The 15,382-nt window shown below is 41.9% G+C and overlaps 1 protein-coding gene across 1 annotated transcript in view; it reads right to left on the minus strand.

Moving 5' to 3' along the window:
• Positions 1-15,382, minus strand: part of GNPDA1 (glucosamine-6-phosphate deaminase 1) — a 129,473-nt gene that overhangs the window by 67,113 nt on the left and 46,978 nt on the right. Inside the window, exons 5-6 of the mRNA XM_053717167.1 lie at positions 13,444-13,628; positions 5,342-5,516 (exon numbers count right to left, since the gene is read on the minus strand). Of these exons, the coding sequence (XP_053573142.1) occupies positions 5,342-5,516; positions 13,444-13,628 (360 nt within the window). The remainder of the gene's footprint in view (positions 1-5,341; positions 5,517-13,443; positions 13,629-15,382) is intronic.

The following is a 15,382-nucleotide window of genomic DNA, read 5'->3' on the forward strand; positions in this document are numbered from 1 at the left end:
GCAGAGGTCTCAGATGGAACTGAGCCAAAGGAATGATGTCAATGGAAGCAACCATCACACCAATCACCTCCATGCATTGAGCCACTGGTGGACAAATAGCAGACTGGAGAGAAAGGCAATGAAGCATGAAGTTTGGATTTTCTGACATCCGTCAGAAAAATCTTCATGGACAAGGAATCTATAAATTGTTCCTAAATAACATACCCTTGTATCTGGTACAAGTGAACTCTTTCTCAGATTCACTTTCCACCCATGGGATGGTAGAATAGACAACATCTCTGTATGAGATCTTGCTAGATGAAAAGATAACGCTTGAACTAAGATGTCATCCAGATAAGGCGCCACAGCAATGCCCTGGAATCTGATCACTGCCAGAAAGGCCCCCAGAACATTTGTGAAAATTCTGGGAGCTGTAGCAAGGCCAAAAGGAAGGGCAACAAAACTGGAAATGTTTGTCCAGAAAGGCAAACTCCAGATACTGATAATGATCTCTGTGAATGGGAACATGAAGATACGCATTCTTCAGATCTATGGTCGTCATTAACTGGCCCTCTTGCACCAAAGGAATAATGGAATGCATGGTCTCCATTTTGAAGGACGGAACTCTGAGGAATTGGTTGAGACACTTTAGGTCCAGTATGGGACGAAAAGTGCCCTCCTTTTTGGGAACTACAAAAAGATTTGAATAGAATCCTAGACCCTGTTCCTCTAGAGGAACTGGAACAATCACTCCCAGGGAAGATAGGTCCTTTACGCAGTTTAAGAAAGCCTCCCTCTTTATCTGGTCCACAGATAACCTTGACAGATGGAATCTGCCCCTGGGAGGACAAGCTTTGAATCCTATTCTGTAACCGTGGGACACTATGTCTATGGCCCAAGGATATGGGACATCGCGTATCCAAGCCTGCCGAAAGAGAGCCTGCCCCCCACTTGCTCCAATACAGGATCGGGGGCGATCCCTTCATACTGATTTATGATCAGCGGAAGGCTTCTTGGCTTGCTTTCCTTTATTCCAAGGCTGACTGGACCTCCAAGAAGACTTGGATTGTTCCGACTTGGAAGAGGAGGAGGAAGACTTTTGTCCATTAAAGTTACGAAAGGAACGAAAAATTTGAATTCTGGCGACCCTTAGGCCTATTCTTTTTATCCTGAGGTAGGAAAGAGCCCTTTCCACCTGCAATATCGGAAATTATTTCAGCCAGACCTGGGCCAAACAAGGTTTTACCCTTATAAGGCAAAGATAAAAGCTTGGACTTGGATGTGACATCCGCAGACCAAGACTTTAACCACAGAGCTCTTCAAACTAAAACAGTGAAACCAGAAATCTTAGCTCCCAATCTAAGAACTTGCATGTTAACATTACAAATAAAGGTATTGGCTAGCTTTAGAGCCTTGATCCTGTCTTGGATCTCCTCTACAGTAGTCTCTTCCAAGATGAGATTAGATAAATTATCGCACCAATAAGAAGCTGCCTCCGCAACTGTAGCAATACTAGCAACAGGCTGCCACTGTAATCCCTGATGTACATACATCTTCTTTAAAAAAAACTCAAGCATCTTATCCATGGGATCCTTGAAAGAACAACTATCTTCAATAAGAATAGTAGTTCTCTTGGCAAGAGTAGAGATAGCTCCCTCTACCTTGGGCACTGTGTGCCATGAGTCACAAATAGAGTCAGCAACAGGAAACATCTTTTTAATAACAGGGGATGTGAAAAAAGGAATACCTGGTTTATCCCAATCCTGAGTTATGCTATCTGCCATATGGTCTGGAACTGGGAACACTTCCACAGATGAGGGTACATCATATACCCTATTAAGTTTACTAGACCTCTTAGGATTCTCCGCGACAGACGAGTCGGATTCTTCAAAAGTAGCAAGAACCTCCTTTAAAAGTACTCGAAGGTGTTCTAACTTAAATCTGAAATTAATCTCCTCTGAATCTGGAGAATTGGTCACTACAGTATCAGAATCTGACAATTCACCCTCAGAAGCCACTGAGGAATCATCTTTATCAGATAAATGAGATAAACTAACGCAGTCTTAGCGGAGTCAAAACCCTTATTAAAATTAATATTTTTTAGATTACCTCTTGCACTTACCAGTAACTTTCGGAAAAGCTGATAAGGCTGCTGAAACAGCAGAAGTTATCTGCACAGAAAAATCCCCAAGTAAATAAACACCCCCAGGAGGTTGTTGAGAGGAACCACAGGGAACTTCATGTGAAGCTTGGGACGTTTGAGGGGAAAGCTGAGGCGTTGCTAAAACAACATCATCCTGAGAGACAGAAGACTCTGGGGGAGAAATCTAAACTTTTGTAATGCTCGTGGGTTACTTCTCTATGAGACCGAACTCGGCCAGTAGTCTTGTTACCACGGCGTTGAGCCGGAAAGATAGGGAATATCCCAGAGAAGAGAAAGTTAGCAAGATGAGGAAAGCAGCACTCACCACAGGCAGGGTAGTCTTCAGCGGCAACGGTAAAGCAGTCCAAGGGCAATCCAATAGAATAATCAGGCAGGCCGGGTTTGGCAACGGTAAAGCAGTCCGAGGGCAGACCACTAGAATGGTCAGGCAGGCAGGGTTTGGCAACAGAGAGGCAATCCAGAATAATAGGGGTCAATAGGCAGAGTAGTCAGGCAAGCAAAGTTCAGCAGTAGTAAATAAATCCAGCAATTTAGGGGTATAACAGGCAGAGTAGTCAGACAAGCAGAGTTCAGCAGCAGAGTATCAGTCTAGCAATTTAGGGGTTAAACAGGTAGAGTAGTCAGACAAGCAGAGTTCAGAGTCAGTATATTAATCCAGCAATTCTGGGGTATAACAGGCAGAATAGTCAGAAAGGCAGGGTTCAAACACAATAAGGCAATGCAAGCAGAAACAATCTATCACACCCAGGAGCGCACAAAGTAACACCTATACTTGGGCAGTGATAGATTGTTTTGATTGGGCTTACATAGGCGCAGGATTCACACCACAGACGTCCGGACCGGCATCAGTGAGAGAGGAGCGTGCGGCAATGACGTCAGCGCAGCACGCATCCGGACCCAACACAGCCCCTGGCAACGAGCAGGAAGGGAGAGGCTGCGCCCCTAGCAACGGCTAGAGCGGCGCGTTGTGGCATCTTTAAATAATAAAGTCTTATTTAAACAAGAGTAGCAAAATTGCACAGGAGGAACCACTTGAGCCTCCAAGCAAAACAAACATTTGTCAATTGGCAAATTTAAATTTTCATTAAGGTCCATAATGATAGGGAATCAGCAAAGTCGTAATAAGATACACTAGCTCTATCAAAAATAAACATGCTAATATGTCTGCGAACATTTTACTGATAGCTGCAAAAAAAAAACAGACACCATAAACCTCAGCTCTGCTGAGGGCTTACTGCTCCTAAAGACCAAAAGATAAATCCCACTGAGCTCTTGGTCCTCACCGGAGCCAGATAGAGGAAGCACAAAACCAACACGGTCACATGACCGCAATCCAAGTAACTATGTCATCCGCCTTTTACTCTGAAAGAAATGGAGCGAAAACAAAGCACTTCCTATAGAGGCTAAACCTCTAACTAAGGCCAAAGCGGAGCGGCTGAAAGACAAGTAACATGACAGCAACAGGAAGCTGCCGAAACTATGGCAAACATAAAACGTAAAGGAGGATAAATACCCCAAATTTACAGATCCCAGACACCTATATAGCCCACTATATAACAAGAGTCCTCTCAGCCAGAAAGTCCCTTAATGCAGTGTCCTTTACATGTTCGCCGCCCTGAAAATAATATGCTCTATATAAGCATTCACGTTCCCCTGATTACTGTCCACACTCCACAGAAATCTTACACAATTAACTCCTAGAGTGCTGGTACCTTCTAACCTAGAAGGGAAAGAACTTGCCTGTAGAGGCAGCAGTCAGGCAGGGAATAGCTTCTTAGCTGGGTCAGATTACTCCAGATCTAACAGTGACCTGTAGAAAAAGAAAAAGCAGCGTAACCAACTCGGTTTTCTATAATGGGGATAGCATAGTAAGAAATAAAGCAAGGACCACTTCGCCGCCTTCTAACTGCTATAAGGCACCATTACTCTTACTAAAGAGATTGACATGGACACAGCACAGCCCTAAATTCTTGCTTGCAGGGAAAAGTACCCATAAAAGGATTAAATATCTTCAGACTCCAACTTCGCACATCCTCCCTTGACAGAGGCAAAGAGAATGACTGTGGGTTATGGGTGAGGGAAGTGATACTTAACAGCTCTGCTGGGATGCTCTTTGCCTCCTCCTGCTGGCCAGGAGTGAATATCCCACTAGTAATTGGAATGATTCGTGGACTCTCCATGCCATAGGAAAGAAAATTACTTTTGAAGTGGGCGGCCGGAGTGCGGGGTATTTGAATTTCAGCCCAGCTATATCTACTGGGAAGTGATCATCCTCCCTCTAGTCAAGAGCTCCGGTCTACAAAATAGTCAATATGCCATTGGACATGTCTTGTCACATGACCTAGCAGCTTGTGTAGACTTGAGCTCTTGACTAGGGCGAGGATCCGTGCAATAAGGCGGCTTGCATGGTTTGTGCTGACTGGTAATTTTTGTTCACGCCAGTGCATTAGCACAGGGCCGTGTGAGGCTGTGCTATAGAACCTTCTAACCGTTCAGTCAGCATGATTACTGCACAAGTGTGATTTGAGTAACATTTTGATATATCTGTGGTACAATTTATGTATGCCTGAATACTGATCCTACTGACACATTATTGATCAGCATCGTATATATCAAGTTTTAACACACGCTTGGAATGCTGCCATCTACTCTATCTAACCATACCTGCATGATGAGCTTAGTGCTGCATTTACCACCTCCCTGTTTATTCTGTACTAATAAGCTGACTGTATGATCTACACATTCTGTATTTGCTGCTAATATTGCTCCTACAGTGAGGGATAGCATAGATCCCAAACATATTCTAAGCAGACATTTTCTCACTTTATTCTAGTGAGGTCTGTGGTCAGTAGAGTGTTGCAAGTCCCTTAAGCTGGTTAGGAATTTTTACCTTTGTATCCATTACTCACTAGGATGCTTTTTTCACTTGTATTTATGTGCTTTCTATGCTGTGATTTGTGGTGGGTTTTTTTTAAAACAATTTTTTTTTTATAAATTCTTCTTTGAAAATAAACGTTGTTACTATTTTATAAAAGAGTGCTGAATTTCCTTACTTTTTGAGTATAAACTTTGGAAGCTACTGTGATCTTGAAACTTTAAAGTCACTGCTCTTTTGGCTCATTCATGAACAAGTGCTTCATAGCAAACTGATGGTAACAAAAGATTAAGACATTATTGAGGCCATAAATTGGGACATACCTTTAAAATATTTTACAGTCTTTACACGAAGTTCCAGAGTTGCATCCTCGTCACAGACAAACACTGTACTTGGGTGCTGCTGGAAGGCTGACACTGTCCACATGTGGTTTACACCTTCCTCTATGGCTTTGTATAGGGCAAAAGCTTTATGGGCACCAGTTATGAGAATCATAACCTAGAAGATGAAAAATACAGTAGGTAGACAAGTGACTACCACAAATATTTGTATTCCTGTTGCAGAGTACATTTATTGACCCAACGGCAAACATACCTTGTATGTAGGGTGTCTCAAGGCATTTCCAGGTTTCACTAATAGCGACGAGACTGTGCTATTTCCATATGCCTCAGCAGTCAGACATGCAGAAATAGCAGGGCCTCGCCGTGGTCAACGAGACTTGCACTCCTACTGCCCCGTTGCAAAGTTCTATGTCAGGTCTAGGTCTAAATGTTTGTATTCTATTGGTATCCTTTGTTAAAAAGGAATATGTACATATCCTACACTGCTGGAAGCTAGCTGTTGATTGGTGGCTAAACACATTTATCTCTTTTCATTGGCTTACTAGATGTGTTCAATTGGCTTTCAGTAGAGCATTGCTGCTCTAGAGTTGACTTTAATTAAATGTTTAATCCCTTTGCATGCGGTAAACACACTGCTATATACACACAAGAAACAGTGCAATAATAAAATATGTGCACAGTAATTGTACAATATGTGCACAGTAATTGCCATTGATTTCAAATTATCTACATACAAAAACAGAATTTATGTTTACCTGATAAATTACTTTCTCCAACGGTGTGTCCGGTCCACGGCGTCATCCTTACTTGTGGGATATTCTCTTCCCCAACAGGAAATGGCAAAGAGCCCAGCAAAGCTGGTCACATGATCCCTCCTAGGCTCCGCCTTCCCCAGTCATTCGACCGACGTAAAGGAGGAATATTTGCATAGGAGAAATCATATGATACCGTGGTGACTGTAGTTAAAGAAAATAAATTATCAGACCTGATTAAAAAACCAGGGCGGGCCGTGGACCGGACACACCGTTGGAGAAAGTAATTTATCAGGTAAACATAAATTCTGTTTTCTCCAACATAGGTGTGTCCGGTCCACGGCGTCATCCTTACTTGTGGGAACCAATACCAAAGCTTTAGGACACGGATGAAGGGAGGGAGCAAATCAGGTCACCTAAATGGAAGGCACCACGGCTTGCAAAACCTTTCTCCCAAAAATAGCCTCAGAAGAAGCAAAAGTATCAAACTTGTAAAATTTGGTAAAAGTGTGCAGTGAAGACCAAGTCGCTGCCTTACATATCTGATCAACAGAAGCCTCGTTCTTGAAGGCCCATGTGGAAGCCACAGCCCTAGTGGAATGAGCTGTGATTCTTTCAGGAGGCTGCCGTCCGGCAGTCTCATAAGCCAATCTGATGATGCTTTTAATCCAAAAAGAGAGAGAGGTAGAAGTTGCTTTTTGACCTCTCCTTTTACCAGAATAAACAACAAACAAGGAAGATGTTTGTCTAAAATCCTTTGTAGCATCTAAATAGAATTTTAGAGCGCGAACAACATCCAAATTGTGCAACAAACGTTCCTTCTTTGAAACTGGATTCGGACACAAAGAAGGCACGACTATCTCCTGGTTAATGTTTTTGTTAGAAACAACTTTCGGAAGAAAACCAGGTTTAGTACGTAAAACCACCTTATCTGCATGGAACACCAGATAAGGAGGAGAACACTGCAGAGCAGATAATTCTGAAACTCTTCTAGCAGAAGAAATTGCAACCAAAAACAAAACTTTCCAAGATAATAACTTAATATCAACGGAATGTAAGGGTTCAAACGGAACCCCCTGAAGAACTGAAAGAACTAAATTGAGACTCCAAGGAGGAGTCAAAGGTTTGTAAACAGGCTTGATTCTAACCAGAGCCTGAACAAAGGCTTGAACATCTGGCACAGCTGCCAGCTTTTTGTGAAGTAACACAGACAAGGCAGAAATCTGTCCCTTCAAGGAACTTGCAGATAATCCTTTCTCCAATCCTTCTTGAAGAAAGGATAGAATCTTAGGAATTTTTACCTTGTCCCAAGGGAATCCTTTAGATTCACACCAACAGATATATTTTTTCCATATTTTGTGGTAAATTTTTCTAGTTACAGGCTTTCTGGCCTGAACAAGAGTATCAATAACAGAATCTGAGAACCCTCGCTTTGATAAGATCAAGCGTTCAATCTCCAAGCAGTCAGTTGGAGTGAGACCAGATTCGGATGTTCGAACGGACCTTGAACAAGAAGGTCTCGTCTCAAAGGTAGCTTCCATGGTGGAGCAGATGACATATTCACCAGGTCTGCATACCAAGTCCTGCGTGGCCACGCAGGAGCTATCAAGATCACCGATGCCCTCTCCTGATTGATCCTGGCTACCAGCCTGGGGATGAGAGGAAACGGCGGGAATACATAAGCTAGTTTGAAGGTCCAAGGTGCTACTAGTGCATCTACTAGAGTCGCCTTGGGATCCCTGGATCTGGACCCGTAGCAAGGAACCTTGAAGTTCTGACGAGAGGCCATCAGATCCATGTCTGGAATGCCCCACAGTTGAGTAATTTGGGCAAAGATTTCCGGATGGAGTTCCCACTCCCCCGGATGTAATGTCTGACGACTCAGAAAATCCGCTTCCCAATTTTCCACTCCTGGGATGTGGATTGCAGACAAGTGGCAGGAGTGAGTCTCCGCCCATTGAATGATTTTGGTCACTTCTTCCATCGCCAGGGAACTCCTTGTTCCCCCCTGATGGTTGATGTACGCAACAGTCGTCATGTTGTCTGATTGAAACCGTATGAACTTGGCCTTTGCTAGCTGAGGCCAAGCCTTGAGAGCATTGAGTATCGCTCTCAGTTCCAGAATATTTATCAGTAGAAGAGATTCTTCCCGAGACCAAAGACCCTGAGCTTTCAGGGGTCCCCAGACCGCGCCCCAGCCCATCAGACTGGCGTCGGTCGTGACAATGACCCACTCTGGTCTGCGGAAGCTCATCCCCTGTGACAGGTTGTCCAGGGACAGCCACCAACGGAGTGAATCTCTGGTCCTCTGATTTACTTGTATCGTCGGAGACAAGTCTGTATAGTCCCCATTCCACTGACTGAGCATGCACAGTTGTAATGGTCTTAGATGAATGCGCGCAAAAGGAACTATGTCCATTGCCGCTACCATCAAACCTATTACTTCCATGCACTGCGCTATGGAAGGAAGAGGAACGGAACGAAGTATTTGACAAGAGTTTAGAAGTTTTGTTTTTCTGGCCTCTGTCAGAAAAATCCTCATTTCTAAGGAGTCTATTATTGTTCCCAAGAAGGGAACCCTCGTTGACGGAGATAGAGAACTCTTTTCTACGTTCACTTTCCATCCGTGAGATCTGAGAAAGGCCAGGACAAAGTCCGTGTGAGCCTTTGCTAGAGGAAGGGACGACGCTTGAATCAGAATGTCGTCCAAGTAAGGTACTACTGCAATGCCCCTTGGTCTTAGCACCGCTAGAAGGGACCCTAGTACCTTTGTGAAAATCTTTGGAGCAGTGGCTAATCCGAACGGAAGTGCCACAAACTGGTAATGCTTGTCCAGGAATGCGAACCTTAGGAACCGATGATGTTCCTTGTGGATAGGAATATGTAGATACGCATCCTTTAAATCCACCGTGGTCATGAATTGACCTTCCTGGATGGAAGGAAGAATTGTTCGAATGGTTTCCATTTTGAACGATGGAACCTTGAGAAACTTGTTTAGGATCTTGAGATCTAAGATTGGTCTGAACGTTCCCTCTTTTTTGGGAACTACGAACAGATTGGAGTAGAACCCCATCCCTTGTTCTCCTAATGGAACAGGATGAATCACTCCCATTTTTAACAGGTCTTCTACACAATGTAAGAATGCCTGTTTTTTTATGTGGTCTGAAGACAATTGAGACCTGTGGAACCTCCCCCTTGGGGGAAGCCCTTTGAATTCCAGAAGATAACCTTGGGAGACTATTTCTAGCGCCCAAGGATCCAGAACATCTCTTGCCCAAGCCTGAGCGAAGAGAGAGAGTCTGCCCCCCACCAGATCCGGTCCCGGATCGGGGGCCAACATCTCATGCTGTCTTGGTAGCAGTGGCAGGTTTCTTGGCCTGCTTTCCCTTGTTCCAGCCTTGCATTGGTCTCCAGGCTGGCTTGGCTTGAGAAGTATTACCCTCTTGCTTAGAGGACGTAGCACTTGGGGCTGGTCCGTTTCTACGAAAGGGACGAAAATTAGGTTTATTTTTGGCCTTGAAAGACCTATCCTGAGGAAGGGCGTGGCCCTTGCCCCCAGTGATATCAGAGATAATCTCTTTCAAGTCAGGGCCAAACAGCGTTTTCCCCTTGAAAGGAATGTTAAGCAATTTGTTCTTGGAAGACGCATCCGCTGACCAAGATTTTAACCAAAGCGCTCTGCGCGCCACAAAAGCAAACCCAGAATTTTTCGCCGCTAACCTAGCCAATTGCAAAGTGGCGTCTAGGGTGAAAGAATTAGCCAATTTGAGAGCACGGATTCTGTCCATAATCTCCTCATAAGAAGGAGAATTACTAGTGATCGCCTTTTCTAGCTCATCGAACCAGAAACACGCGGCTGTAGTGACAGGGACAATGCATGAAATTGGTTGTAGAAGGTAACCTTGCTGAACAAACATCTTTTTAAGCAAACCTTCTAATTTTTTATCCATAGGATCTTTGAAAGCACAACTATCTTCTATGGGTATAGTGGTGCGTTTGTTTAAAGTAGAAACCGCCCCCTCGACCTTGGGGACTGTCTGCCATAAGTCCTTTCTGGGGTCGACCATAGGAAACAATTTTTTAAATATGGGGGGAGGGACGAAAGGTATACCGGGCCTTTCCCATTCTTTATTTACAATGTCCGCCACCCGCTTGGGTATAGGAAAAGCTTCGGGGGGCCTCCATTTTACATAGTTTCTCTGGGATGACCAAATTCTCACAATCATCCAGAGTGGATAACACCTCCTTAAGCAGAGCGCGGAGATGTTCCAACTTAAATTTAAATGTAATCACATCAGGTTCAGCTTGTTGAGAAATTTTCCCTGAATCTGAAATTTCTCCCTCAGACAAAACCTCCCTGGCCCCCTCAGACTGGTGTAGGGGCCCTTCAGAAACAATATCATCAGCGTCCTCATGCTCTTCAGTATTTTCTAAAACAGAGCAGTCGCGCTTTCGCTGATAAGTGGGCATTTTGGCTAAAATGTTTTTGATAGAATTATCCATTACAGCCGTTAATTGTTGCATAGTAAGGAGTATTGGCGCGCTAGATGTACTAGGGGCCTCTTGTGTGGGCAAGACTGGTGTAGACGAAGGAGGGGATGATGCAGTACCATGCTTACTCCCCTCACTTGAGGAATCATCTTGGGCATCATTTTCTCTAAATTTTGTGTCACATAAATCACATCTATTTAAATGAGAAGGGACCTTGGCTTCCCCACATTCAGAACACAGTCTATCTGGCAGTTCAGACATGTTAAACAGGCATAAACTTGATAACAAAGTACAAAAAACGTTTTAAAATAAAACCGTTACTGTCACTTTAAATTTTAAACTGAACACACTTTATTACTGCAATTGCGAAAAAGTATGAAGGAATTGTTCAAAATTCACCAAAATTTCACCACAGTGTCTTAAAGCCTTAAAAGTATTGCACACCAAATTTGGAAGCTTTAACCCTTAAAATAACGGAACCGGAGCCGTTTTTATATTTAACCCCTTTACAGTCCCTGGTATCTGCTTTGCTGAGACCCAACCAAGCCCAAAGGGGAATACGATACCAAATGACGCCTTCAGAAAGTCTTTTCTATGTATCAGAGCTCCTCACACATGCATCTGCATGTCATGCTTCTCAAAAACAAGTGCGCAATACAGGCGCGAAAATGAGACTCTGCCTATGATTAGGGAAAGCCCCTAGAGAATAAGGTGTCCAATACAGTGCCTGCCGGTTATTTTACAAACTTCCCAAGATTAAAATAATTCCTCAAGGCTATGGAGTATAAAATATGTTTATATATAAATCGATTTAGCCCAGAAAATGTCTACAGTCTTAAAAAGCCCTTGTGAAGCCCTTATTTACTGTCTGTAATAAAATGGCTTACCGGATCCCATAGGGAAAATGACAGCTTCCAGCATTACATCGTCTTGTTAGAATGTGTCATACCTCAAGCAGCAAAAGTCTGCTCACTGTTCCCCCAACTGAAGTTAATTCCTCTCAACAGTCCTGTGTGGAACAGCCATCGATTTTAGTAACGGTTGCTAAAATCATTTTCCTCTTACAAACAGAAATCTTCATCTCTTTTCTGTTTCAGAGTAAATAGTACATACCAGCACTATTTTAAAATAACAAACTCTTGATTGAATAATAAAAACTACAGTTAAACACTAAAAAACTCTAAGCCATCTCCGTGGAGATGTTGCCTGTACAACGGCAAAGAGAATGACTGGGGAAGGCGGAGCCTAGGAGGGATCATGTGACCAGCTTTGCTGGGCTCTTTGCCATTTCCTGTTGGGGAAGAGAATATCCCACAAGTAAGGATGACGCCGTGGACCGGACACACCTATGTTGGAGAAATAAATGTTAGCATTCAACTGTCACTTAACACAATGTGCAGAGTTTTGCAAATCAGTAATAAACCACTTGAGGACCCTTTTGAGTATATTTATCTTATTGAGTATATTTATCTTATCTCTCTTGAATGTGCCCAATTAAAAGGGACAGAAAGCAACTTACAAGACATTTCTGTTGTGTTGCTATAAAATAAAATATCAACTTAGTCTAAATGGTTTTAAAACAAATTAACATAATTTTTACTGCAATCCTTTAATATTTAAATTCCTTTTACAATTTGCATTATTTGGAGGAGCCCATTTCAGCTTTAGTCTGCAGAAAACAAGGTTAGCCTATGGTCATAATGTTACTATAAAATGAAATGTTTTGCAGTTGTTATCAGATTAAGCCAATTAGGGAAAGTTGTGTAGCAGGGTTAGCCTTGATAAATCAGCAAGGTGCATTTTTCTGAGAATTACAAAAATCTTTAATTTTTAGAACTAATTTACAGGCAAAATAACTAATGAAAGTGTACTGCAGAGCTGTTTAATTACTCATACATATAAGTATTAAAATGCTTTAATTAATTAAATTAATTTATTGGGATTTTTTATTTATTGTCCCTTTAACTTAAGTTCCTTCGGGTCTACTAACTTTAAAAGATATTAGCAGACTGGTTCAGCCAACCCAAAGACAGCTGCATGCCCCAACTTATTTATACCACTTATAAAGTATACAAAAACCTTGAATTTGTACTTTAGATGAAAATGAGTAGATTTATACTGGATCATTAAAATTAGCAGTGCTGTATTTTAGATAAAGTCCTTCCTTTGATGATGTTTTCCACAATATGCATACAAAGAGAGAAGCTCTCTACCAGGAACAGCTCAGTAGCTTGTTCTATGGCGAGTTACCACCCATATGCAGCCTCTTTTAGCCAGTTGTGCTTGTCACAGAGGAAAACTTTCCTGAAGTATATCAGTCTGATCCCGCCAAGTAAGGTCAGTCCAGCCCCGAAATACCAGGCAATTCTCCTCTGAACAAGGAACATGACAACCCCAGATGATTGTTTCGGCCTCGTCATTGATGTGCAGTCATATTTCTCTAAGCACACTGGGCAAGGAGTCCACATCTGGTTTCCCCCATCAGGGAGACCTCCCCAGGGTCATAATACAAATGCATACAAAGAGAGAAGTGCTCTACCAGCACAACTGGGCTAAAAGAGGCTGCTCCTAGGTGATAACTCACCATAGAGCAAGCTATTGAGCTGTTGTTCGTTCCTGGTAGAGAGCTTCTCTCTTTGTATGCATACGTTTTCCACAATATGCAACCAATTAAAAACCTCAACAAAAGAAATGCTATAAATTTTATTACAAATACAAGGCAGATGTTTATTATAATACATTACATATTTTGCACCTCTGAACCATAAAGGTGCAAATCTTCAGTTATCACCTATATATAATACTGAAATACAAAACCACATGAACAAGACTATAACTGACCTCTTTTGCATCCATGACTGTTCCAACTCCAACTGTTAAGGCCATGGTCGGCACTTTGGAGAGGACCCCATCAAAGAATCGTGCATTGGCCAATATAGTGTCCATGGCTAATGTCTTTACTCTAGTTCTGGATACCAAGCTTGACCCTGGCTCATTGAAGGCTATGTGACCATCTGGACCGATGCCTGAAGTGTAATAAAAGAAACAGCAAGTAAATCAGCAATGTTTAGAATTTGCAACTTTTGCATGAAATACTGAACGTTGGGCTGGAAAAAAAAACACCCATAATATTTCTGTAGTCACAAATATGCTTATATATTTGTTCATTATATATCCATATTTAAAAATCCATATTTACATAAAAGACAAAATCAAATACAAAACTTATTTTCATTTTTTATTTTCTTGCTAAAAAGTTATATAAATGAGTTTCTTTCAAATTTTTACAAAACTAATTTTAGAGTATTTAATTACATGATGCAATAACACTAAGAGAACAACAAAGTACCACCAGCATCTTAGAAAAGGGTCAGTGATGTACTGGATCTGCTGGAGGAAGAAGGCATCTGCCCTCATATAGGGTAATGGAGAGCTGATCATGCTCCGTTACCATATGCAGCCAGATCGCCTATTGATACAGTAACACAGACAGTGTCACTGTCTGTATTGATGATGCAGTGGAGTCGGTGGAGGTTAAGGAAGGAGGCGGGTGGGTAGCTCATCACTGGAATGGGGAGAGAGGTTTCCATACAATACAGAAATTGTGTTCTCGGATGGAGGGGAGAAGTGGTTCCTATACTACAAAAAAATGTGTAAACTGATCAAAAACATTTTCATGGGGTATATGAGGTGGGTGAAGATCCCTACATTACATTAGGGGAAGATCCCTACATTACAGAAAAATAAATAAATAAGAAATGTTATAAAATGTTGCTGGCAGCCAGTCTGCCAGTAACAAAGATGGCGTTGACCAGAGGGAAAAGGAAGAAAGGAGGGATCAAGGAGGTGGGAGGGTGAGGATGGATCCCTACACTGCAGAAAATAGTAATAAAAAAAAATAATTTTAAAATTCCTAAACTGCATTCTGGCTTCAAGTACTTAAGATGGTGGTGGCCAGTGGGAGGGGGGAAGAGAGTTGTGTGGTAGGGATCAGGGAGGGTAATCCCTACACTGCAGCAAAAATTACCCTTAACAGCAAACTGATTAAACCCTTGGCCCCTGGCAATTTCAAAAGTGTGATGCACAGCTGCAATCAGCTGCCTTCTAATTACCAAAAAACAATGGCAAAGCTATGTATGTTTGCCATTTCCAAATAAAGGGGATCCTAGGGAAGCTTTAATAACCATGTGTCTTATAACTGCAGTATTTTTGTGTAAATAATTTCAGTGAGAAACCCAAAGTTTGTGAAAATATTAAGATTTTTTTTTTTATATGATCGCATTTGGTGGCCAAGTGGCGGTTTGAAATATAAGTAGAGCAATACCTTGGGTTGTCTACTTTAAAAATATATATAGTTTTGGGGTACATTTTTAGAATTTGGGCACCTCTACTATAACAAATAAAAGTTACCCCATTGCATAATTTTAGACATAACTACAGATAAAGACATGTGAAAAAGTTTTTATATATATTTTTTTACTCGTTTGCTAATTTTACAGCAATTTCTTAATTCTAAGAATAATAAATAGCTAATTGAAACTGTCATCCACTGAAAGATATATATAGATAGAGAGAGAGAGAGAGAGAGAGAGAGAGATGTTGTAGGTAAATAAAAAAAAAAAGGCTCTAATTCTGTTTAAACGGAGTCATAGCAAAAATGTTTAAAATTGCCCGGTATTTCGGCAAGTTTTTCTCTGAAATTCCTGACAGTGAAGGGGTTGATAACGTATGAAAACCCTAACTGGTATTGTGTAGCGGGCATTAGACATCCATGCATTGC

Source organism: Bombina bombina, chromosome 6, assembly GCF_027579735.1.
Source record: "Bombina bombina isolate aBomBom1 chromosome 6, aBomBom1.pri, whole genome shotgun sequence".
NCBI lineage: Eukaryota > Metazoa > Chordata > Amphibia > Anura > Bombinatoridae > Bombina > Bombina bombina.